This window comes from Crotalus tigris, unplaced genomic scaffold (assembly GCF_016545835.1).
Source record: "Crotalus tigris isolate CLP2741 ecotype Arizona unplaced genomic scaffold, ASM1654583v1 scf7180000017623.1712378, whole genome shotgun sequence".
NCBI lineage: Eukaryota > Metazoa > Chordata > Lepidosauria > Squamata > Viperidae > Crotalus > Crotalus tigris.
Window position 1 is genome coordinate 1,222,821 of NW_024096518.1, and position 25,487 is coordinate 1,248,307.

The 25,487-nt window shown below is 40.1% G+C and overlaps 1 protein-coding gene across 1 annotated transcript in view; it reads left to right on the forward strand.

Annotated features, from left to right (window-relative positions):
• Positions 1 to 25,487, forward strand: part of CHMP5 (charged multivesicular body protein 5) — a 73,651-nt gene that overhangs the window by 41,061 nt on the left and 7,103 nt on the right. The window contains exons 4-5 of the mRNA XM_039332180.1: positions 3,457 to 3,550; positions 3,634 to 3,705. Coding sequence (XP_039188114.1) covers positions 3,457 to 3,550; positions 3,634 to 3,705 — 166 coding nt within the window. The remainder of the gene's footprint in view (positions 1 to 3,456; positions 3,551 to 3,633; positions 3,706 to 25,487) is intronic.

A 25,487-nucleotide genomic window follows, 5' to 3' on the forward strand; every position in this document is an offset into this window, starting at 1 on the left:
ATGAAAACTAATCAAGGAGAAAAGCAGCCTAGAATTAAGAAAAAGTTTCCTGACAGAACAATTAACCAATAGAAAAGGTTGCACTCAGAAGTTGTGGCTATTCCATCACTGGAAGCTTTTAAGAAAAGACTGGACAGTCATTTGTGTGAAATAGTATAAGGTTTTCAATTTGTGCAAGGGATTCAACTAGAAGATCTTCAAGGTCCCTTCTAATCTATTATTCTAGTATTAGTGACTGTTTGGGATACCAGTAAAGTGGTGAAGAGAGGCTATTTTATAAAATACAATTGTCTAGATAAGAAGAAATCCCAGGAAAAGATGCAAAAGATATTGATGAAATCTGAAAAAAAAAATTGAACTGCAAAAACCATCTGTGGATACTAAAATTTTATATCAAATTAAACTGTTACATCAACAATTGACTATGTTAACAGATTGAAAAAATCCATGAAGGTGGCAATGTAATAACAAATAATGATCATATTAAAAAGTCCTTTCACAGTTTTTACTCCAGTCTTTTTATGAAGAAAAAGATTATCTGCAAAGACAACATTAACCAAACTTTCACAAATTCAGAGAAAACTTACGTATAATCCAGTAAACTACCTTTGAAATTATCAGAAACTATTAAAAAATGAAAGCAGATAAAGCTCAAACCCAGATGTCTCACAAATCAATATTATTGTTTTTTTATTAAAAAGTTTTACAAAAATTACAAAATATACCTCAAACCCACCCACCCTAACCTCCCTGCCCCCCCCCACTTCCCAGAGCTGAATACAGGGTAACAAATATAAGAATCATAATCTAACTAACATTAACCAACTATGTAAATAAACAAATATAATGCGCTTTAACTCCTTTTAACATAGAGTAAACAATTTGCAAATAAACTTAATCATATAAACAAATTAAAATCATTATTATCGTTTTTTGATGACCAACTCAGTCAGCCGTTAAAAAAGAAGCCAACATTGAGTTATTATCAAAGGAAGGTCAAGATGTCCTAAGGATAAAAAACTATAGATCAATTTTATTACTAAATAATAACATAAACTTTTTGTTGCAATTTTGGCAGAAAGATTGAAGAAGATTTTACAGGCATTTAATAATAATAATAACAACAACAAAACAACTATTATTATTATTATTATTATTAGATCTGGCTTAAAGCGTGGGTAACTATCGAAAACAACAGCTATTTGAGCTGGAGAGCATGAATTAAGATTTGATAGCACACTTATTTATTGTATAATAAGATTTAACTAAATGTTGTTTTCAACAACCATTTTGTTAGACCTGCCATTCTAACAGTTTGAAATACATACAATGTTCTCTGTAAAGATGCCTCTTTAAGCGTCCCAGGAAGCTTCTTTTAGAAAAGAAATGGTGGCAAGGTCAGATTGGTGGATTTATGGTCAAATAATATTTAATTATGGTGATACTTTCCTCAAATCTAAAGAGAAGTTGGAATTAGAAGTATGTGTCTACCATTGGCTTACATATTTATATTTGACAGAAGGGTTTAAATTAAATAAAAAAAACTTATAGATTTGACTTTGGAAAAAAAAGGAAATTCAGTGGTGTGGTAATGATGAAAATATTGCTAAGGTTTATAAATTAATACTGAAATTGAACTTGGAGAATGGGTATGTAAAATATTGTATGATACAATGGACAAAGAATTTTGGATATAATATGCTTGAACAATGGCAAAATGTGAATGAAAATATAATATAAAATATTTTTTTTATAAAATGATGAACCCTTGATATCTAACACCAGAGAAATTGTCAAAAATGTACAAAGGTATTATAATATTTGTTAAGATGTAAATTAAAGAAAACTTTTTTACCATTTATGATAGACTAGTGACAAAGCAAAAAAATATTTGGGCAAGATTTAAATCTTAATATTGAAGATTCTTAAAGTTGTTATAAAGATAAAATCAGAGACTTTTTTTTGAGCTTAAGGAACAGAGAATTTTAAAAAATGAAACTTTGATCTTAAATATGCTGACAGCAGCAAGAACTCTATGCAGAAACATAGAAGGACATTTTGATTCCCACAGTGAATGAATGGGGCAAAAATTGATGGAGTTAGCAGAAATAGTTAAATTGACTGCTTTGATAAAATAAGATAAGATAAGATAAGATAAGATAATCTTTATTGTCATTTTTTTACAGTCGGCACAACGGTACACATCAAAAATGAAATTTTTGTTTTTATTTAGAAAATACTTCTGGACTTTGCTTGAAGTGGAAAAAAATGAAACTTTGATTTTGGATTATGCTGATGAGATAGGTTTGTTATTATATAAATGACTAGTATATATTAGAATAGAATAGAGTTGGAATGGATCTTGGAGATCTCCTAATCCAGCTGCTGCTCAGGCAGGAGAACTTATACCATCTCAGACAAGTGACTGTTCAGTCTTTTCTTAAAAACCTCCAGTGATGGAGTGCCCACAATTTCTGAAGACACGTTGTTCCACTGGTTAATTGTTTTCACTGTTAGGAACTTTCTCCTTAATTCCAGGTTCCTTCTCTCTTTGGTCAGTTTCCAACCATTGTTTCTTGTCCTTCCCTCTGGTGCTTTGGAGAATAATTTGACCCCCTCTTCTTTGTGCTAGCCTCTCAAATACCGGAATACTGCTATCATGTCCCCCTGTTTCTTCTTTTCTTATTATGTATTATTATGTAATAATACTATGTAATATTATGTAATATAATTATGTAAAAATAAAAAGTTGACATTGTATGTTATTTATTCTATTGTGCCAAAGAATTGGAAGTCATTTTTTTTCTTTTTTCTTTTATCCTACACTTTTTCCTTTTTACCTTTTCCTCCCCCTTTTCCCAATTATTGTCATTTTTCTTTGTATTTCTGTATTTTTTATATTTTGATAAACTAGTAAATTTGTAACTCAAAACAGTATCTATTTAAATTGAAAGCTAACTTTTCTTTTTTTTTATTGAAAATTTTAGGTTTTACAAAAAAAACCCTTTTCTTTAATCTTCAGACTGAATAGATGCAGAATTAAAATATGGCAACACCTTGCTCACTATCTCAGATCCCCAAAAGCTAAGTTGCCCCGGTTGATATTGAATGAAAATCTACTAAAGAACTTAGAACTGGCAAATGAAGAAAATTCCCAAAGAAGGCACTGGCAAAACAGTAATATATTATTCCCAAGAAAACACATTTAGTCATCAGGAGATTTTGTTTTCGAATCATTGGAAGCCAGTTATATTTATTATAAGAACTTATGCTGCTCTATGAGCATAGTAAAGATTTGATTTGATTTATTATAGGAACTGACATGCTCATTTTTATTTCAAGTCGTATATTTGGGGACTGTGACTCAAATTTGTACTGTTGAATTTGTAATATTTATGAAAGTCAAGTAATGCTGCAATTGTACCATGATTTTAAGCTTATATGTTATTAATATAGGTACGAAAACCAACGGGATAATCTTGCCCAGCAATCTTTCAATATGGAACAAGCCAACTATACTATCCAGTCCCTAAAAGATACAAAAACAACGGTAAATCTTCCTTTCATTTCCACGTGTATTTATTTATTGTATATGTATTAATGAGTAACTATTTTATCTGGTAACTTTTTTAGGTTGATGCTATGAAGCTAGGAGTGAAGGAAATGAAAAAAGCTTACAAGGAAGTAAAAATTGATCAAATTGAGGTGAGTTTTAATGTTACTTAAAAAAACATTATTATAATAACATCTGCATCCACTATCCAGACTTTTTGTCTGTCTTGTCAACAAATTGTTAAGTCTGGGGTGTTATGTGACAGGTGCTTGCCTGTCTCCATATACATGGAGACAACAGAATAGAAGAGAAAGAACTGGAGAAGATAGCAAAATACAAAGACCTGCAAATAGAAATAAAATGACTGTGGCAAAATAAAGCAAAGGTAGTGCTATAGTCATTGGTGTAATCCCAAAATATCTGGAGCACCACTTGAACACCATCGATATTGACAAATTCACCTCATTCAATTGCAAGAGGCAGCTTTACATTGAACAATTTATATCTAAACAGACTGATCCAGTCTGAACATCTGGCTGATTATGCGACAAAAAGTGTCTTTCCTATTAAAAACTATGGCGAGACATAAATTATAGAAACTCATACCGGCTCAGTAGTCCCCAGGTCAACAAGGACTGCAGTAGGAATTGGAGTTCCTGGACATCTGGTGAAAAATGGGCTATAGGACTAGGACTGATGGCTGAGCAACTAGGGCCAGCAGCTGCAGAGCTACTAGAAGGAAAGGTGTTTAGCTGTCACAACTGTACCATGATTGAAAACAAAGAAATAATGATCTTTATTACAGATCAAGTCCAACAAGAAGATGATATTTGAAATGAATGTACCAGCTCTTTAAATCCAGAATCAGAAATAACAGAACAGAGGCTAGAAGATCAGTGTTAATTTATAATATGAAATAAAAGTATTCACAAAAGCAGAATTGGAAGAATTGCAAAGGTGTACCCAGGACAAAGAAATCAAAGCCTTGCCAGAAGTAACTTAGTTTACAGAGGCAATCTGGGAAGTTGGCAGTAGTAGAAGCCAGCACAGGTATAGAATTGTTCTCCATCATGATCAATGGAGAATCCACAACAGATGGGTTGATCCTTGTCTTCCTGCCCAGAGACTAAGTCAATCAACCTTTGCCACGCCTCTTCCTCTGGGCTAGTAGACCCAGTCTCGACTTAGTCTTCGCTTCAGTAAGATGTGGTAACCAAGGGTTAAATTTAAGATATTACAGGATGCTCGAGAAAGAGAGGGACTTAAGGCACCTAATTTGAAATTATATTATGATGCAGCCGCCCTAACTTGGTTAAGTGATTGGCTTAACTTAACAAATATGGATATTCTTTTTTTTGGAAGGTTGGGATTTAATATACGGTTGGCATGCATATTTAATTTTTAATAAGAAAGTTGATCGGACTTTTAAATCACATATTTTGAGGAATGCCTTACTTCGTGTTTGGAAGAAGTATTATTATAGATTAAATTATAAAATACCTATCTGGGGGATTCCCAGACATGCAATTGAGGGAACCTCTAAGGGGACAAATTTTGATAAAATTTCATATAAAGAATTGTTAATTTGTTCTGGTTCGAATTGGCATTTGAAATCCCTAGATGTATTAAGGCAGCAAAATATTCTACAGTCATGGTTTCAATATTTACAAATAATGGATAGATGGACTGTAGACAAGAAAGAGGGAATAACACTAGAAGATAGACAATTGGTTATTCAGATTAAAAACCAAGGTCCGGCTCATATAAAAAGAATATATAATGTTTTATTAGAGTTAGATTCGGAAACAGAATTGGTTAAAGATTGTATGATTAAATGGGCTCAGAATATACAGGAGCCGATCTCATTGGATTTATGGGAGATAATTTGGATAAGAAATGTTAAATTTACACAAGCTCAAAATTTGAGAGAAAATTTTTATAAAATGTTTTATAGATGGCATTTAGATCCTAAAAAATTATCTTGTATGTATTCCAACATACAGCCCAAATGTTGGAGATGTGGCAATAATGATGCGACATACTTTCATATTTGGTGGAATTGTAAAAAAGTAAAGGCTTTTTGGATTATGATTTGGTGGAACATTCAAAAGATTTTTAGAAAAAGATAAAGTTTACTCCTCAACTATTTTTACTTGGTATTTTTGTTGACTTAAATGAAAAAGAAACTACTTTGATGTTGAATTTATTAACTGCAGCAAGGTTACTAGTAGGTTTATATTGGAAGAAAGATTCTTTGCCTACTTTAGAAGAATGGATATTTAAAGTATCTAGTTTTGCAGAAATGGCAAAAATTTCTGCTTATTTAAAGGATCATACACAAGAAAGATATATTACTGTATGGGGAAGGTGGATAGATTATATTCAGAAAAAGTATGGAATTAAAAAGTTTTATTTATTTTATGAATGAATATCAAATATTATAGAGAATTGTTTTATAGGTTATGGAGTTAAAGGTTAATTATGATATTTTTTTTCTTTCTCTTTTTTTTCTTTTTTCTTAATTATTATAATTTTCTTTTTTTTTTCTAACCCTGTATTCTGCTCTGGGAAGTGAAGGGAGGGGGGGTGGGGTGGGAGGGAGGGTAAGGGGGGGGTTCTCTATTCTAAAATTTTATTGTATTTTTATAAATGATTGTATGTTTTAAAAAATAAAAATTTTCAATTAAAAAAAGTAAGATGTGGTAAGATTGGCTCAGTCTTTAGGGACAGATCAGGTGGTGTTCTCTGTTGTTTATTCCCCATCTATTGTGGATTTTTTCTCCAGTTGCTGTGCCTTCACAGCGCAGGTTGAATCACCCAGTTTTCAGGGGTTTTGAGGCTTCAACTGAAGCCTTGTATACAGCCCTTTGTAGGACGGCCGTTTCAGCATGCGCCAGCAGATGCCACATGGAGGCTCGCTGATTTTTCCCTTTGATTGTCTCCCCTTGCTTGGTTTCCATCTTGTGTTGATCGGTTTGGCAGTGTGTCACTTGAATGCTTGATTCTGGCCACCTTTTGTTCCAGGTGTAGGCTGAAGCCTCAGCTACTTTCATTTTTGCCAGGTAGCGGTCGCCATCTTGGGCGCCGCATAAGCGTGCTGCAGAAATAGGCAGCATTTAAGTTGCTGTTTTTTCCCTTTCAAGTCGGATTGCTTATCCATTTTCACCAGGTAGCGGTCACCGTTTTGGGTGCCGCATGGGCGTGCTGCTGAAACAGGCAGCATTTAAGTTTTGCTTTTTTTCCCTTTTTAAGTCTGATTGCCTATTCAGGGGCAAATGCCAGCATTGTCCCCGGAACTGTGTTTGTGCCTGGTTAACAGACAAAGGCAACAACAGAATTTAAATTCGGCTGCATGTATACTGAGGCCCTAGATCTCAATGAGTCTGAGCGGCGGCCATTTCCTTGGAGGCCGCACATCACAACCAGCAATCAGGCCTTGCATTAATATCTCTGTTCAGGCTTCCTCCATAAGGGCTAAAAGAATAATAGTAAGATGAGTCTCCCCAACTTTCATGAGTCATTCCCGGAAGCTGCCTCATAGAGCGCTTTGGCTTTTCCTGATCTCTGACGGAGGAATCCTGCGTGTTTCTTTTAAAACATAATTATTGCATCAAGTACGGTGCCTTGGTTCAAATCAATCTATCTGCTAATTTCTATTCAGGATCTGGATGTTCAGGCCTGCAAGCAAAGGCAGCATAGGCAAAGCCGTCAGCAGGGTCTCACGACCATTCTGAATGTGAATGTAGGCAGGCTGTTACCTGCCATTAAGCGAAGCACATGTGACCGGGCTGTTACCATTGAATTGGTTTTACCATCACTAAGTGAATTACATGTGCATTGGATCTTACCTTTGAGTTGGTCTCGCCATCACTAAATGAAACACATGTGAATTGGCTGTTACCATTGCGTTGGTCTTGCCATCACTAAGTGAAACACAGTCACTAGGTGAGACATATGTGGGTTGGACATTACCTGGCTTGCCGTCACTAGCTGAACCATTTATGAACTGGCTGTTGGTGGTCTCGCTACCACAACTGAATCGACCAGAGCACTGGACGTGCTCTTACTAGTCCTACTGCCATCAGAAGCATTGCAGGGGTGAGGGCAGTACCATTAATTTGGTTCTGCAGTTCACGTTGGAGCCTTGAGTACACTGTTTCTTACATTGAGTAGCCCAGCCACTATCAGTACTCTGCTCCTACTATTGAGATCCCTCTCAGCACATCAAAGGGATATCTCTGATTGTGATGGCAGACAACTTGGTATCTCAAATGTCACAGGAAGCCTCTCGGCACTTCCACAAAAAGGAATTCCAAGTTCTCCAAACAGGAGGCGGCCGGTAGACCTAGGACCAAGGCTATTTCTGTTAAGAAATCTTCCTCTAATTGCTGAAAAGGAGGCCAGCAGGAGGCTCCAGGCCTTAGAGAAACAATTCTCCGAGGCACAAAGTGACAGAGTGTAGTGGAGTCTGGGCTAAAGACCTCCTCCGTTTTACAACCTTTTGCTATTAAGATGATCTTGCAGCTTCTAAAAGGATCTCGATTGTTCTGGCCATAACCATTAATCTGGCTTACCACCCTTAAGTGGATTACATGTGTGCTGGCTGATACCATAAAGTTGGTCTTGCCATCACTGAGTGGCCATTGAGTTGCCTTACAACCATTACTATCTCGGGCAAGAAGAGGCCCTCTGCGGCTGTTGGGAAGTCAGCAGGAGACACCAGGCTTTAGTGCAACAATGCCCCAAAGAGGAAAAGGGAGGTGGCAAGGCAGCAGCAGGGCAGGTCTCCCATGTTCCAGGGGAGGCATCGGTTTTGGCCCACAACATACTCCTTCAATCTTGACTGTCTCAAGTGACGGGTCTCCGAAAAGGGGAAAGCAGGCTGTCTGCAATGAGGGTTCAGCCAACTATAGAAACACAAATCGCTAGGCATCTGAATACTCTTTAATTGTTACATCAAGGGTCGGATTCCATTCAATTCAGCCCTCCTGGCCTCAAATATGCTTAGCCTCCTTCCCTTCGTTGGGTCTTTTCAGGCCTCAGGACCTTGGACCTATATAAGGAGGCGAGCATAACAACTGCTATCTCGGCCTCGCACAAGATTCCGGCCTAGCGTTAGCTACTCCTTATCCTGACAGGAGAAGGTATGTTGGCTGCATCATTAAGTTGGTCTTACCATCACTAGCTAGGACTAGTGCGCTGACCGTTGCAATTAAGTTGGCCTCAACTTCACTAAGTGAACTACTTGTGAGCTGGCCGCTACCACTGAATTCGAGTTTGGCCACCATGGAGACACTGACCAGAGCACTGGATGTGCTCTTACTGGTCCTGCTGCCATCAGGAGCATTACATGAGTGAGGGCAGTACCATTAATTTGGTCCTGCAGCCACCTTTAAACCCTGAGTACAACTGTTCATTCCATCAAGTGGCCATGCCACTATCAGTACTCTGCTCCTTACTACTGAGACTCCTCTCAACATACCACTGAGACATCTCCTTTGAGATCCCTCTTGGCACACCACCAAGATATCTCTGATTACGATGGCAGACAACAATGCAACGGCAGACAACGATGCAACAGCAGACAACAATGCACCTCAATCCTCAATTTTAAAGGGGATTAAATACTCACTTGGCATATGAGAGGTTCAGGCATGAACGCTCCAATCCGTATTGGTCGGCATCTGAATGGGGGTGGGAAACCTCCTGAGGTCCTTTGGTCTATCGTAAGCCTACCAATGCATTCCCATTCTTCCTGGACACCAGCAATTCCCCAGCCTCTCTTCGGCCCTCAGGGTGTGTATAGGGCCCTGGCGGTGCTGGTTGCACATTTCAGGTCCGACCAGTGCGCATCCAGTGTTATCTGGGCGATATTCTCGTTCCACCCTCCTTGGTTCAGTCAGATCTGTCAGGCTTGCCTTTGTCTGTCAAGACCTTCCAAGTCACAGGCTTCTGTAAATTCTTGGAAGAACCAGACAGTTCCCTCCTCCCACCTCCTTCGCCTGGGTACGGTGAATAGAGACAAGGAGATGCGAGGGCAACCTGTCTTGGGAATAGCTAGACTACATCCAATCCCTGGTCATCCAGGTACAAAGGGAACGGGTAGTTGTCCTGACTAGGTTCTTCCAATTATTTGGAAATATGATTTCCTGCATAGCGATAGTGCCGTGGGCCGGACTACATTGGAAATATGATTTCCTGCACAGCGATAGTGCCATGGGCCAGACTACACTCCAGGAACCTGCAATGGTTTTGGCTTCCATTCCAGAGACTGGACACCAGTTTCTCTAGCTCAAGTGTAAAGATTCCATCTCAGACCCTAAGATCCTCAGTCACAGGAAGGGGGACCTTGTTCAAGGAACCCACCTGGATCATCCTGACTTTGGATACCAGCTTATTTGGCTTGAGAGCACACTTACAAGCACAGCTGGTTCAGAGCTGGTGGTACCAGTCAGACCTGAAACACAACATAAGCTGGTCGGAATTCAGAGCTATACACTTGGCTCTAATCCACTATCGCAGCACAATGACAAGACAACATGCTCCAGTTCTCACGGACTATGTGTCAGCGAAAGTCCATGTCAATCGGCAGAGGGGTACCCACTTGAGGTCCCTCATGGCCAAGGCTCAATGATTGGGAAGCTGGGCAGAGACCAACCTCTCCTTCCTCGGACCGAACTCATCTCGGGAGAGGTGAATCAGCAGGCGGGTTTTCGCTCAAACAGATAACAGTGGATCACTTCGAGTGGAGCCTGTATCCAGATCTCTTCTGGGAGACATCAGAGAGGTTCGGTCTTCCAGTACTGGCTTTATTCATTACTCCGGTGAATTCCTGGTCCCCGAGGCTCTTTCCCCGGTTCCCATCTCCAGGAGCGGAAAGGGCAGATGCCCTCTGCTACCATGACCAGGGGTCTTTTAATTGCGTTCTCTCCTCTTCCTCTGGCTCAGGCAGTTCTCCTTAAGATACTGCAGGAACAAGCAGAGGTGATACTGGTTGCTCCACACTGGTCAGACAGCCATGGTTGCCGTACCCGTGGGTCTCTCGATCTCTCCGTGTAGGATACCGCCAGGTTGAACTTCCCCCAGCGAGGGGATTCTACAGTGCCCTGAGTACCCAGTGGCTCCAGTTGACCACCTGGCATTTGAATGGCGGCTCCTGACACAAGAGTTCTACTCATCAGACGTCATTACTGTGATTCAGGCTTAAAGACAGCCCTCATCTAACAGGAATTATGATTCCACACGGAGAGATTTCGGTCCTCAGTGTGGGGAGCAACAGTTGAGACCATCGATGATCACTATTCCAAAAAATCTTGGATTATTTTTTGGGTGGGATTCAAGAAGGGCTAGGTGCCCTATACAATCCGCAGCTAAGTACTACCCATTCCACAGTGCTTCTATAGGACAACTCTGGGTCCTTGGCTCAGCATCCCATGGTACGCCCCTTGGTTAAGGGAGCAACCAACACCAGACCACCCGGGGTTCACAGATATCCCTTTTGGGATTTGTCCAGGGTCCTGCAGACCCTCACTTCACCTCCATTTGAGCCATCAGAACCTACTCTCTGAGGTTTCTGATGCTTAAGTTCGCTCCTTTTGTGGCCGTTACATCAGCTGGGTGCATTTCTGATCTGGCAGTTCTGTCTATCAGGGATGACTTATGCATCTCCCATATCGACAGGATGGTCTTGTGATTGGCCCCCTCTTCGTTCCCAAGATCAATTCTTGTTTCACGGGGCGCTGGAGATTGTGCTGCCAGATTTTGGCCTCAGTCATCTCATGATTTGGAACGTAAATGGCACATCTTGGACGTTCACTGAGTCTTACATCACTACGTTACATGTGCGCACCTTTTCACAATCTGCAGCCCTCTTTGTTGCATTCCAGCCCCCTTCAATGGGCCTGAGGATATCTGCCCCTACCATTGGCAGATGGCTTAGGACTTACATGGCAGGAGCATACCTGGCACACTCCTTGCCGATTACCAGTTGGGTCACTGCACACTCGGCTTGCGTGGGTGACACAGGCGTTGATCGCAGAAACTTGTAGAGCAGTGACGCAGTCATCGCCTTCTCTTTTGCGAGGCATTATAACCTGGACAGGTTCACCTTGGCAGAGGTTGCTCTTGGTTGGAGAGTTTTCCGCCGAGTAGTACCAGACAGTGGGACACAGGCCCAGACTGTTTCCTACCCAAGGGGACAGTGAGGCTTTGGTATGTCCCATCTGTTGTGGATTCTCCATCGATTATGTTGGAGAAGGGGCATTGTCTTACCTGAACGCCTTTTCTCTGCATGACGATGAAGAATTCACTCCCCCCCATTTAGGTCCGTCAGGTCCTGTGTCAGGGGTATTTGAGTCACCACATGGTAATGTCATCAACAGCTACGCCCTCGTTGAGACTGGGTCTACTAGCCCAGGGGAAGAGGTGTGGTAAAGGCTGATTGACTTAGTCTCTGGGCAGGAAGACAAGGGTCAACCCATCTGTTGTGGATTCTCCATCGTCATGCTGAGAAAAGGCGTTCAGGTAAGACAATGCCCCTTTTCATATGGAAATGAGACATCGTCTCCTCTGCCTCAGAAATAACGAAGCCCTCTAACTAAAGAAGTAGAAGAATTAAAACAAAGAATGACTTACCCTCTAGAACAGCACAAAAACAACAGAATAAGGTTGCCTGCATTGAAGCTTGTTCCAAAGAAACAGCACAAGCATTAAAAGATGCCAATACTGCAATAATCAAATATAACCACCAGCTCACTACAAGAAACAAATCAATTAATGTACATCACAGTTGCAGTTACACCTGGGATATAAAATCAACAAAGAAGAAAAAACCAAACAGTATACTGCTAAAATGGAAGATTAGGCTGAAAAATAAAAAGATTAGCAAGCTGAAATCACATGCAAATAAGCTAAAATAGATGCAAGAAAAGAAACTGAAGAACAAGATCAAAGAATACCTAAATAAAAAATATCACTTAGAAAAAAGGAAAACCAAGGAAGCATTGGAAATAATAAAACAGCAAACAACATTTATAGCCAAGAAGATTAAGCAAATACAAAGCTTGAATTACAAAGTATAGGCAGAACTTCCAATTTCAATCTAATCAGAAAATTTCCAGCAATCCCTCAATAGAGAGACTGCAATGAATCAATCAGTATGAGTAGAGTAGAGTAGAGTAGAGTAGAATAGAATAGAATAGAATAGAATAGAATAGAATAGAATAGAATAGAATAGAATAGAATAGAGACTGGAAGGAACCTAGGAGATCTTCTAGTCCAGCCCCCCGCTCAAGCAGGAGAACCTATACCAGCTCAGGTGATTGTCTAGGCTTTTCTTGAAAATCTCCAGTGATGGAGCTCCCATGATTTCTGGAGGCAAGTTGTTCCACTGGTTGATTGTCCTCATTGTCAGGAAGTTTCTCCTTAATTCCAGGTTGCTTCTCTCTTTGATCAGTTTCCAATCATTGTTTCTCGTCCTTCCCTCTGGTGCTCTGGTGAACAATGTGACCCCTCTTCCTTGTGGCACTCCTCAGATACTGGAATACTGCTATAATGTCTCCCCTATTCTTTTCTTTAAACCAGCCAAATTCAAGTCCTGCAGTCGTTCTTTGTTCTTTCTCCAGGCCTTTGATCATCATAGTTGCTCTTCTCTGAATTTTTTCCAAACTCTCGACATCTTTTTTTTGATATGGTGACCAAAATTGGCTGCAGTATTCCAGGTGTTGTCTAGGGCTTTATAAAGCGGTAATAGTACTTCACATGATCTTGATTCTGTGCCTCTGTTTATACAACCCAGGATTGTATTAACTGCTGCTGCACACTGCTGGCTCATAGACAACTGATCCCTCTTGCAAGGTCCCTCTTGCAGTTACTGTTTTTAAGCCAGGTCTCGTCCAATCTGTACTTGTACCTTTGATTTTTCCTGCCTAAATGTAGAACTTTGCTTTTCTCCACATTGAATCTTTTGTTGGATAGGGACTATTGTTCAAATTTGTCTAGATCTTTTTGGATCCTGAGTTTGTCTTCTGGGGTGTTGGCTACTCCAGTCAGTTTGGTGTCATCTGCAAATTTGATGAGTTTCCCTTCAATTCCCTCATCTAAGTCATTGATGAAGATATTGAAGAGTACTGGGCCTAAGACAGAACCTTGTGGTACCCCACTGCTTACGTCTCTCCATGTTGATGTAGTGCCTTTGAGAATTACTACTACTAATAATAATAATACTACTAATAATAATAAAGTTAGAAGGGACCTTGGAGGTCATCGAGTCCAACCGTCTACTCAGGCAGGAAACCCTATACCATTTCAGACAAATGGCTGTCCAGTCTCTTCTTAAAAACTTCCAGTGTTGGAGCATTCACCACTTCTGAAGGCAGGTTGTTCCACTGGTTAATTGTTCTAACTGTCAAGGAGTTTCTCCTTAGTTCTAGGTTGCTTCTCTCCTTGATTAGTTTCCACCAATTGCTTCTTGTCCTGCCTTCAGGCACCTTGGAAAATAGCTTGACTCCCTCTTCTTTGTGGCAGCCCCGAGATATTGGAACACTGCTGTCATGTCTCCCCTCGTCCTTCTCTTTGTTAAACTAGACATACCCAATTCCAGCAGCCGTTCCTTATATGCTTTAGCCTCCAGTCCCCTAATCATCCTTGTTGCTCTTCTCTATACTCTTTCTAGAGTCTCAACATCTTTTTTACATCGTGGTGACCAAAACTGGATGCAGTATTCCAAGTGTGGCCTTACCAAGGCATTGTAAAGTGGTATTAATACTTCACGTGATCTTGATTCTATCCCTCTGTTAATGCAGCCTAGCACTGTGTTGGCCTTTTTTGGCAGCTGCAGCACACTGCTGGCTCATATTTAGGTGATTGTCCACTAGGACTCCGAGGTCCCTCTCACAATTACTACTATTGAGCAAGGTACCCCCTATATCACAGGTCGGCAACCTGCGGCTCCGGAGCCGCATGCGGCTCTTTGAGCCTTCCCCTGCGGCTCCCAGCCTCCTCTGCCTTTGCAGAGAGAGACAGAGACAGAGAGAGGAATTGCGCTTCCCTGCTTCTCTCTCTCTCTCTCTCTCTCTCTCTCTCTCTCTCTCTCTCTCTCTCTCTGTGTGTGTGTGTGTGTGTGTGTGTATAAAAAAAAGAGAGTGCACTCACAGTGTTCTCCGAGGAGCTGAAAAGCTTACTGGGCGGAGCTCCCCCCTTTGCTGCATCTCTGCAGGAAGCAGGAAGGGCAGGAGAGAGCTAGCTAGCCCAGCTAGGCTGACTCAGGAATTCTGGGAGTTGAAGTCCATGAGTCATAAAAGAGACGAGGTTGACTACCCCTGATCTTGTTGGACAACAGCCTGAAGCTTGTCAGGTGAGCAGCAGATAGGAGGGGGGGGAGAGAGAGAGAGAGAGAAAGAGAGAGAGGGAGAGAGAGAGAGAGAAAGAGAGAGAGAGAAAGAAAGAGAGCGGGGGAAGAGGAGTGGCAGACCAAGGGCAGATAGAGAGGGAGAGAGAGAGAGAGAGAGACCCCTTTTGACATCTAAAATGAAGATAACACTGCATATATCCTTTTTTTACCTGTGTGTGTGTGTGTGTGTATGTATATATACATACATACATACATACATATACATATACATTTATATATACACACACACATACACACACAAAAACACACACACACAAACACGCACACACCTATAATAAAGGTAAAAAAGGATATATGCAGTGTTATCTTCATTTTAGATATCAAAATGGTTTTGTGGCTCCCAGTGTTTTGTTTTTGGTGGGAAACGGGTCCAAGTGGCTCTTTAAGTGTTTTGGGTTGCCTACCCCTGCCCTATACTATACCTGTGCATTTGTTTTTTCTTGCCTAAATGTAGAACCTTGCTTTTTTCACCATTGAATTTCATTTTGTTAGATAGTGCCCAGTGTTCAAGTCTGTCCAGATCCTTCTGTATCTTAAGTCTGTCTTCTGGAGTGTTGGCTATTCCTTCCAGCTTGGTGTCGTCTGCAAATTTAATGAGTTCCCCATCTATCCCCTCATCCAAATCGTTGATGAAGATGTTGAAGAGCACTGGGCCCAGAACAGAGCCCTGGGGCACCCCACTACACACTTCCCTCCATGTAGATGTGGTTCCATTGAGGATCACACGCTGAATACGGCCGGTCAGCCAGCTACGGATCCATCTGGTGGTGATGCTGTCTACCCCACATTTTTCTATCTTATTGAGTAGTAGGTTGTAATCTACTTTATCAAATGCCTTACTGAAGTCCAAGTAAATTGTGTCCACAGCATTCCTCTGATCCACTAATTTTGTCACTTGGTCAAAGAATGCAATAAGATTTGTCTGGCATGATCTATTTTTGACAAACCCATGTTGGCTTTTAGTAATGACTTTGTTTGCCTCTAGGTGTTCACTGATTCGTTGTTTGATTATCTTTTCCAGGATCTTCCCAGGTATTGAGGTCAGGCTGATAGGTCTGTAATTTCCTGGGTCCATTTTTTTTCCTTTTTTGTAGATGGGAACTACATCAGCTCTTTTCCAGTCCTCTGGTAGTTCTCCTGTGCTCCTGGATCTTTGAAAAATATAGTTCAGTGGTTCTGAGATCACATCTGCCAGTTACTTGAGAACCTTGGAGTGTAATCCATCTGGTCCTGGCGATTTGAACTCATCTAGGCTGGACAGGTGTTCACTTAACCATTTTCTTGCCTATCTTAACTTGTGTTTCTATTCTGTTTTTTATGGCACTATTTTTGATAGGTGGTCTGTTTTTTCCCTTTGTGTAAAGACAGATGCAAAAAATGAGTTAAATAGTTCTGCTTTCTCCCTGTTGCTTGTCACCTTCTTGCCAATTTCACCCACTAATGGACCAATCATTTCCTTCACCTTTTTCTTGTTTACTCATTGAATACGCTTTGTCAGCCAGCTACAGATCCATCTGATTGTCTATTCCATTTTTTTCTAGCTTAACAAGAAGTAGGTTGTGGTCTACTTTATCAAATGACTTACTGAAATCTAAGTATACTACGTCCAAAATATTTCAGTTGTCTACTAGATTAGTCACTTTATCAAAGAATGAAATAATGGCATGATCTATTTTTAACAAGCCTGTGCTGGCTACTTGTTATGACTTTGTTTGCTTCTAGTTTCTTCGCAGATCTGTGTTTTTGGTTATCTTTTCTAGGATCTTCCCAGGTATTGATATTAAAGTGATTGGTCTGTAGTTTCCTGCGTCTGTTTTTTCCCTTTCTTGAAGATGGGAACCACATCAGCCCTTTTCCAATCCTCAGGTACTTCCCAGTGCTCCAGGATTGATGAAGTATGTGGTGCAGTGGTTCTGAGATAACATCTGCCAGCTCTTTTAGAACTCTGGAATATAATCTGTCAGGTCCCGGTGATTTATATTTGTCAAAGTCAGATTTTCTTGCTTATTTTAATTTTTTTTTCTAGTTTGTCTTTTACAGTGGTTTTTTTGGTATGTTGGGCTACAATTTCTTTTTGTGTGAAGACTGATGCAAAGTATGAGTTAAGCAGCTCTGTTTTTTCCCTGTTGCCTGTTATTTCCTTGCCATCTTCTCTCTTTAGTGGACCTACAGTTTCTTTGATTTTTTCTTGTTGTTAATATGTTAGAAGAAACTTTTTATTATTATTATTCTTGGTTTCTGCTGGAAGTCTTTGTTTGTTCTGAGCCTTTGCTTTCCTGACTTCATCTTTGCATGTTCTAGCTGTCTGCTGATAATCGGCCTTAGTTATGTACCCCTCTTTCCATTTTTTTGTATTTGTCCTTTTTGTCTTTCAGTTTGTCAGAGAGATCTTTGTGCAGCCATGCTGGTTTCTTGAATTTATTGTTTTTCTTTCTCAATTGTATTGTGCTGGTCTGGACTTTTATGATAGCACTGTTCAGGGTTTCCCACACTTCTTGGGTTGTTTTCCCTTGACAAGGAAGAAATAGTGCAGCTTTGGAAGAAGATATGGGATAACCCAAAGAAATATAATAACACAGATTGGTTAAAGGAGGTGGGTAAAAATAAAAAAAAGTTAAAATGAAAGAACTTGTAATAATAGTCAGAAATGATGGAGAAAAGGGCAAGGAAGTTCAAGAATTGGTCAGTACCAAGTGAAAATGAATTGCATGGATTTTGATCAAAACATGACAAAACCTACCTGATAATGAAAGATCCAACAAAAGGGTCAGCACCAGGCAACCACAAGCCAATTACCTGTTTATAACAACTTTCAAATTGCTAGCTGTTGTAAGTAGCTAATCACTTCATCAGCATCTAGTTGAAAATAAGCTTTTTTGACCCAAGCAGAAAGTAAAACCGCCCAAACAGCAGAGGAATAAATGATCAACTCATAATTGACAAGATGATACTGGAAAACTGTAAGAGAAGGAACACCAAGTTGAATGTAGTATGGATTGATTATAGGAAAGCATTTGACTCCCTGCCACATGATTAGATAAGCAAGTGCCTAAAACTAACAGGAGTCAGTAGAAACATCAGAAGTTTTGTGCAAAGATTGATGGCACAATGGAAGAGACATGGTTGCTGGTCAATGGTGATAGAATGGGAGAGATTAATATCAAGAGGGGAATCTTTCATGGAGATTTACTATTGCCATTGCACTGATTCCTCTGTTTGTCATTGCACTGATTCCTCTGTCAACAATACTGAATAACTCAGACATCAAAAACATTTGCAAAAAAATTCCACCTCCTTTACATGGATGATATGAAGTTGTATGGAAATATCATCTGAACTAGAATTGCTGCTCAACATTATCTGTATATATAACCAAGATATTGCAATGGAGTTTAGATTGGACAAAAGTGTCATGGTTATACCATCAAACAGAAAGAAAAAGTAAAACTGATGGAATCAAGATGCCCTATGGAAATAACATCAAGAGTCTGGATGACAGTCACTATAAATATCTGGGCATCCTTCAATCTGATAACATCAAGTATACTGAAGTCAAGAAAAAGAAATGAATACATCAAGAGAATTAAAAAAGGACATTGGAAGAATACCTGAAGGAAAGCAAAGAAGATGCACTGAAGTTAGTATACCAGGAAGGTCTATTGAGTACTGGAGACACCAAAATAGCCTACAAGACCAAATGAAGAACTGAAAACAGACATGGGACGACAAAGCATTTCACGGCTGATACATTAATAAAAATAGCAGGGAAAACAGATAATAATAATAAGACCTGGGGATGGCTAAGAGCAGGAAAGTTGAAGAAAAAGACCAAGGAGCTAATTTTGGCTACATAAGAGCAAGCCTTAAGAACAAATGCATGTAAAGCTTCCGGTTTGCCATCATATCACCACGGATGCATAGAGGCTAGCTCCGTCTTCAGCGTCCGATTTTATCCCACTGGGGGACCCTGGAAAGAGTAGAAAGTCGTCCTGTAGGGGACCCTCGCTTGATTGCAGGAGGGCGACAGCTCTTCCGTTTGATCTGGGGCAGCTCTCCAAATTGGCGAGGGGCTGCCATAAAAAAGAGGGAATTAAGCTATTTTCCAAAGCACCTGAAGGCAGAACAAGAAGCAACGGGTGGAAACTAATCAAGGAGAGAAGCAACCTAGAACTAAGGAGAAACTTACTGACAGTGAGAACAATTAATCAGTGGAACAACCTGCCTCCAGAAGCAGTAAATGCTCCAACACTGGAAGTTTTTAAGAAGAAACTGGACAGCCATTTGTCCGAAATGGTGTAGGGTTTGCTGCCTGAGCAGGGGATTGGACTAGATAACCTCCAAGGTCCCTTCCAACTTTACTACTACTATTATTATTACTATGGGTCATCGCACAGTCAGGCAGATGTTCAGACTGGATTTGGCATTTTGTCTACCTATCGAGTCCTTACCCAGGACCTGGGATAGGCAGATGTGGATGTTTGATGGTATTACAGATATCGTCGCAGGATGGAAGCAGTTCCTAATAAGGCCGCCTTTTGCAATTGACTAATAGCGAATTTGTCAATGCCAATGGTGTTCAAGTGTGCTCCAGTTGTTTTGGGATTGCACCCAAGGAGCCTATGACTATTGGTACTACCCTTGCTTGCTTTTGCCACAGTCTTTCTATTTCTATTTGTAGGTCTTTGTATTTTGTTATCTTATCCAGTTCTTTCTCTTCTATTCTGCTATCTCCAGGCACTGCCACGTCCACTATCCGGACTTTTTTGTCTTTCTTATCGACAATTGTTAAGTCTGGGGTGTTATGTTGCAGGTGCTTGTCTGTTTGAATTTTGAAGTCCCAGAGCAGTTTAATTTTATCATTTTCTATGACTTTCTCTATTTTATGATCCCACCAGTTTTTGCTTACATGCAAATGATATTTTTTGCAGATCTTCCAATGCACCATTGTTGCTACTTTGTCATGTCGCTGCTTGTAATCAGTCTGTGCAATCTTCTTGCAACAGCTTACCAAGTGGTCCACTGTTTCTTCAGCTTCTTTGCATAGGCGGCACTTACTGTCTGTTGCTGTCTTATCAATTTTGACTTTGTATGCATTTGTCCTTAAGGCTTGGTCTTGTGCAGCCAGAATTAGTCCCTCGGTCTCTTTCTTCATTTTTCCTGCTCTTAGCCATTGCCAGGTTTTATTATTATCTGCTTTCCCAGCTATTTTTTTCATGTATTGGCCATGTAGTGCTTTGTCTTCCCATGCCTCTATTCTGTTCTTCATTTTGTCTTTCTTGTAGGCCAGTTTGGTCTCTCCAGTAGTTAGTAAGCCTTACTGATATACTAATTTCAGTGCATCTTCATCATTGTTCTTCAGATATTCTTCCAAGCCATTTTTTCTTCTTCAACCATCTGATGTACTTGTAGCATTCCACGCCCACCTATTTGCCTTGGTAGATAAAGTCTATCAATGTCACTGCGTGGATGAAGGGCATGATTCATTGTCATTATTTTTTCTGATCTGCCTATCCATTGCTTTTAGTTCTGCTTGAGTCCAGTCCACTATTCCAGCTGTGTACCTAATGACTGGGATTGCCCAGGTGTTGATTGCCTTTATGGTATTTCCTCCATTGAGTTTGGATTTTAAGATCTTCTTCACTCTCTTGATGTATTCACCTCTAATCTTTTTCTTGACTTCAGTGTGCTTGATGTTTTCAGCTTGAAGGATACCCAAGTATTTGTAGTACTCTTCCTCATCCAGATTCTTAATGTTATTTTCGTGGGGCATCTTGATTCCTTCAGTTTTCATTATTTTTCCTTGTTTGATAGTAAGTGTGGCACATTTGTCCAAGCCAAACTCCATTACAATATCTTGCCTATATATACGGACAGTGTTGAGCAGCGATTCTATTTCAGATGATGTTTTTCCATACAGCTTCAGATCATCCATGTAAAGGAGGTGGGATAGTCTGGCAGATGTTTTTGATGTTTGATAGCCATGTCCTGAGTTATTCAGTATTGTTGACAGAGGAAACAGTGCAATAACAAATAGTATTATTACTATCGATCATCGCACAGTCAGTCAGATGTTCAGACTGGATTTGGCATTTTGTCTACCTATCGAGTCCTTACCCAAGACCTGGGATAGGCAGATGTGGATGTTTGATGGTATTACAGATATCGTCTATTATTATTATTATTATTATTATTATTATTATTATTATTATTATTATTACTATTATTATTACTATTATTATTATTACTATTATTAAGACCGGCCATAGCAATATGGCTTGTCACTAAGCTGCTGACAGCCGGTCAAAATTACTATCAGCCACCTTTAAAGCAATGCAAATGAAATTGGGTGAGATCTGATCTTCTCTTTAAGACTTTAAATACCTTTCCTGCAAAAGCTGCCCAAAGTATTTTTCCCCCTGAGAGGAGAGAGGGAAGGGAATTCCTATCCCACCCTCTAAGAACAGCTGCGACTGACTACACTGGGGAAATAGAGCAATTATAAGAACAATTTTAATCTAATTGGATGCATATACTTTTGAAATTTGGGGACTGAAAGTTTTCCTACTCTTACTGGAGACCTTAGTTTTTATCTAAAAAGAAAAGAAATAAATCTTGAAAACCTATTATAAAAACTCAGGATTTAAAAAGTTTTAAACAGCATTAGTGATATCTTGTGGCGAAGTATGGTATACAACTTGTTATTGGCTAAAAGAGACTTGGCTTGAAGCCCAGAATTTACAAAAAAACTTTCCTGACCTTGACGGATACCAGCTGTGAAAAACTCAGCTGTAAAGAAGGAACTGCAGGACAGCATATCTGGCCTGTTTGGACTTTTAAGATAAACTTTTACTGACTTTCAGAGTTATATATGGAAAATTGTTTTCCTATTTTTTTACATGAGAAGTATCTGTTATTACACAATAGAATACTTTGGACTATAAATTCTTACTTGGCAAACAATTTCCAGTATAAAGACTACCTACAACACATGAAATAGGTGCCCCATTGTTGTTGTTAGTTGCGAAGTCATGTCTGACCCATTGCGACCCCATGGACAGCATTCCTCCAGGCCTTCTTGTCCTCTACCATCTTCTGAAGTCCATTTAAGCTCACGCCTACTGCTTTAGTGACTCCATCCAACTACCTCTGTCGTCCCCTTCTTCTATTGCCCTCAATCTTTCCCAGCATTAGGTTCTTCTCCAGTGAGTCCTTCCTTCTCATTAGGTGGCCAAAGTATTTGAGTTTCAACTTCAGGACCTCGCCTTCTAAAGAGCAGTCAGGATTGATCTCCTCTAGGACTGACTGGTTTGGTCGCCTTGCAGTCCAGGGGACTCGCAGGAGTCTTCTCTAGCACCATAGTTCAAAAGCTTCAATTCTTTTGTGCTCAGCTTTTCTTATGGTCCAACGTTCGCAGCCATACATTGCAACTGGGAAAACCATGGCCTTGACTATACGTACCTTTGTTGACAGGGTGATGTCTCTGGTTTAGTATGCTGTTTAGATTTGCCATAGCTTTCCTCCCCAGGAGCAAGCGTCTTTTAATTTCTTGGCTGCAGTCCCCATCTGTGGTGATCTTGGAGCCCAGGAAGATGAAATCTGTCACTACCTCCATTTCTTCCCCATCTATTTGCCAGGAATTGAGAGGGCCAGATGTCATGATCTTGGTTTTCTTAATGTTGAGTTTCAAGCCAACTTTTGCACTCTCCTTCTTCACCCGCATCAAGAGGCTCTTTAGTTCCTCTTCAGTTTCTGCCATTAGAGTAGCACCATCTGCATGTCTTAAGTTGTTGATATTTCTCCCGGCAATCTTAATTCCAGCTTTTGATTCATCTAGCCCTGCCTTTCTCATGATGTGCTCTGCATATAAGTTAAATAAGCAGAGCGACAGAATACAGCCTTGCTGGACTCTTTTCCCAATTTTGAACCAATCAGTGGTTCCATGTCCAGTTCTCATTAGACTGTTGCTTTGTTATGATCCACACAATCAAAGGCTTTAGCATACTCAATGAAGCAGAAGTGGATGTTTTTCTGGAACTCCCTAGCCTTCGCCATGATCCAGCGTATGTTGGCAATTTGATCTCTAGTTTCTCTGCCTCTTTGAAATCCTGCCTGTACTTCTGGAAGTTCTCAATCCACATACTGCTGGAGTCTAGCTTGTAGAATTTTAAGCATAACTTTACTTGCATATGAAATGAGTGCAATGGTGCAATAGTTTTAACATCCTTTGGCATTGCCGTTCTTTGCAATTGGAATGTAAACTGACCTTTTCCAATCCTGTGGCCATTGTTGAGTTTTCCAAATTTGCTGGCAAATTGAGTGTAGCACTTTTACTGCATTGTCTTTTAAGATTTTTAATAGCTCAGCTGGAATACTGTCACCTCCACTAGCTTTGTTGTTGCTCAGATTTCCTAAGGCCCATTTCACTTCACATTCTAGGATGTCTGGCTCGAGGTCAGTGACCACTCCATCGTGGTTATCAGGATGCTAAGTTCATTCTTGTATAGTTTTCTGTGTAATTTTGCCACCTCTTCTTAATCTCTTCTGCCTCTGTTAGGTCCTTGCCATTTTGGTTCTTTATCATGCCCATCTTTGCATGAAACGTTCCCTTTATATCTCCAATTTTCTTGATGAGATCTCTGGTTCTCCCTGTTTTATTGTTTTCTTCTATTTCTTTGCATTGTTCATTTAAGAGGGCATTCTTATTTCTTCTAACTATTCTCTGGAATTCTGCATTCAGTTGGGTATATCTTTCTCTTTCTCCCTTGCCTTTTGCTTCCCTTCTATCCTCAGCTATTTGCAAAGCTTTCTCAGAGAGCCATTTTGCTTTCTTGCATTCCTTTTTTTGGGGGATGGTTTTATTTGCTACCTCTTGTACAATGTTGCAAACCTCCATCCATAGTTCTTCTGTCTATCAGATCTAATTCCTTAAATCTATTTGTCACCTCTACTGTATATAAATCAGGGATATGATTTAGTTCATATCTGAGTGGCCTGGTGTTTTTCCCTACTTACTTCAATTTAAGCCTAAATTTTACAATGAGAAACTCATGATCTGAGCCACAGTCAGCTCCTGGTCTTGTTCTTACTGACTGTATAGAGCTTCTCCATCTTTGGCTGCAGAGCACATGGTCAATCTGATTTCTGTGTTCACTGTCTGGTGATGTCCATGTGTAGAGCCGGATTTTTGGAAAAGTATTTGCTATGACCATCGTATTCGCTTGACAAAATTCTATCAGCCAGTGCCTTGCTTTATTTTGTACTGCCTGTTATTCCAGTTATCTTTTGCTTCCTACTTTAGCATTCCAATCCCCCATGATGATAAGGACATCATTTTTTGGTGTTGATTCTATAAGGTGCTGTAAGGCTTCATAGAAGCGGTCAAATTCATCCTCTTCAGCACCAGTGGTTGGGGCATAGACTTGGACTACTAAGATATTGAATGATTTGCATTGAGATCATTCTGTCATTTTGGGGATTGTATCCCAGTATTGCTTTTCCTATTCTTTTATTGACTATGAAGGCTACTCCATTTCTTCTGAGGGATTCTTGCCTGCAGTAGTATACCTGATGGTCCTCTGAGTCACCGATTCCTGTCCATTTTAGTTCGCTGATTCCTAAGATGTCGATGTTCAGTTTTGTCATCTCTTTTTTAACCACGTCCAGTTTGCCTTGATTCATGGATCTTACATTCCAGGTTCCTATGGAGAAAAGATCTTTACAGCATCAGATGCATCCACAGTTGAACATCCTTTCGGCTTTGGCCCAGTTGCTTCACTCTTTCTGGCACTATTAGCACTAGCCCTCTGCTCTTCCCTAGTAGCATATTGGACACCTTCCAACCTGAGGGGCTCATCTTCCAGCGTCATATCTTTTTGCCTTTTGGTACTGTCCATGGGGTTTTCATGGCAAAGATACTGGAGTGGGTTGCCATTTCCTTCTCCAGTGGATCACATTTTGTCAGAACTCTCTGCTATGATCTGTCTGTCTTGGGTGGCCCTGCACAGCATAGCTCATAGCTTCATTGAATTACACAAGCCTCTTCGTCACGACAAGGCAGTAATCCATGAAGGGGAGATGTTCCATACCTAGCAATAAAAAAACAAACTATTTTTAATGTTTGATTTTAAAATCTTCAGCTTAATACATTAGCAAGAGAATATGGTTGAAGATCAGGAAAAAATCCTTTCCATGTTGAAATCAATATACGAAACCATTCTTTCACCGTGTAACAAAATAAGAGGCAACATAAAGGAACAAGATGCCAACTTAGATATACAAACCCAGATCTTGACTACAGCCAAAGAACTAACAATGCAGAAAGTAACAGGAGAAGTGGTACAACTAAACACTAAGACAGAGGACCCAACTGGCCAGCAGATCCAGCCAATGGGAAAATTAGAAAAGAGAGTGACAACATTGAAAATGGAAAGACTTTTTACATAAATCAGAAGAAATTTGAGGAAAAGGAAGAAGAACAGATTGAACTGAAGATAAACTTATTAGGACAATTGTGGGAAATTGGAG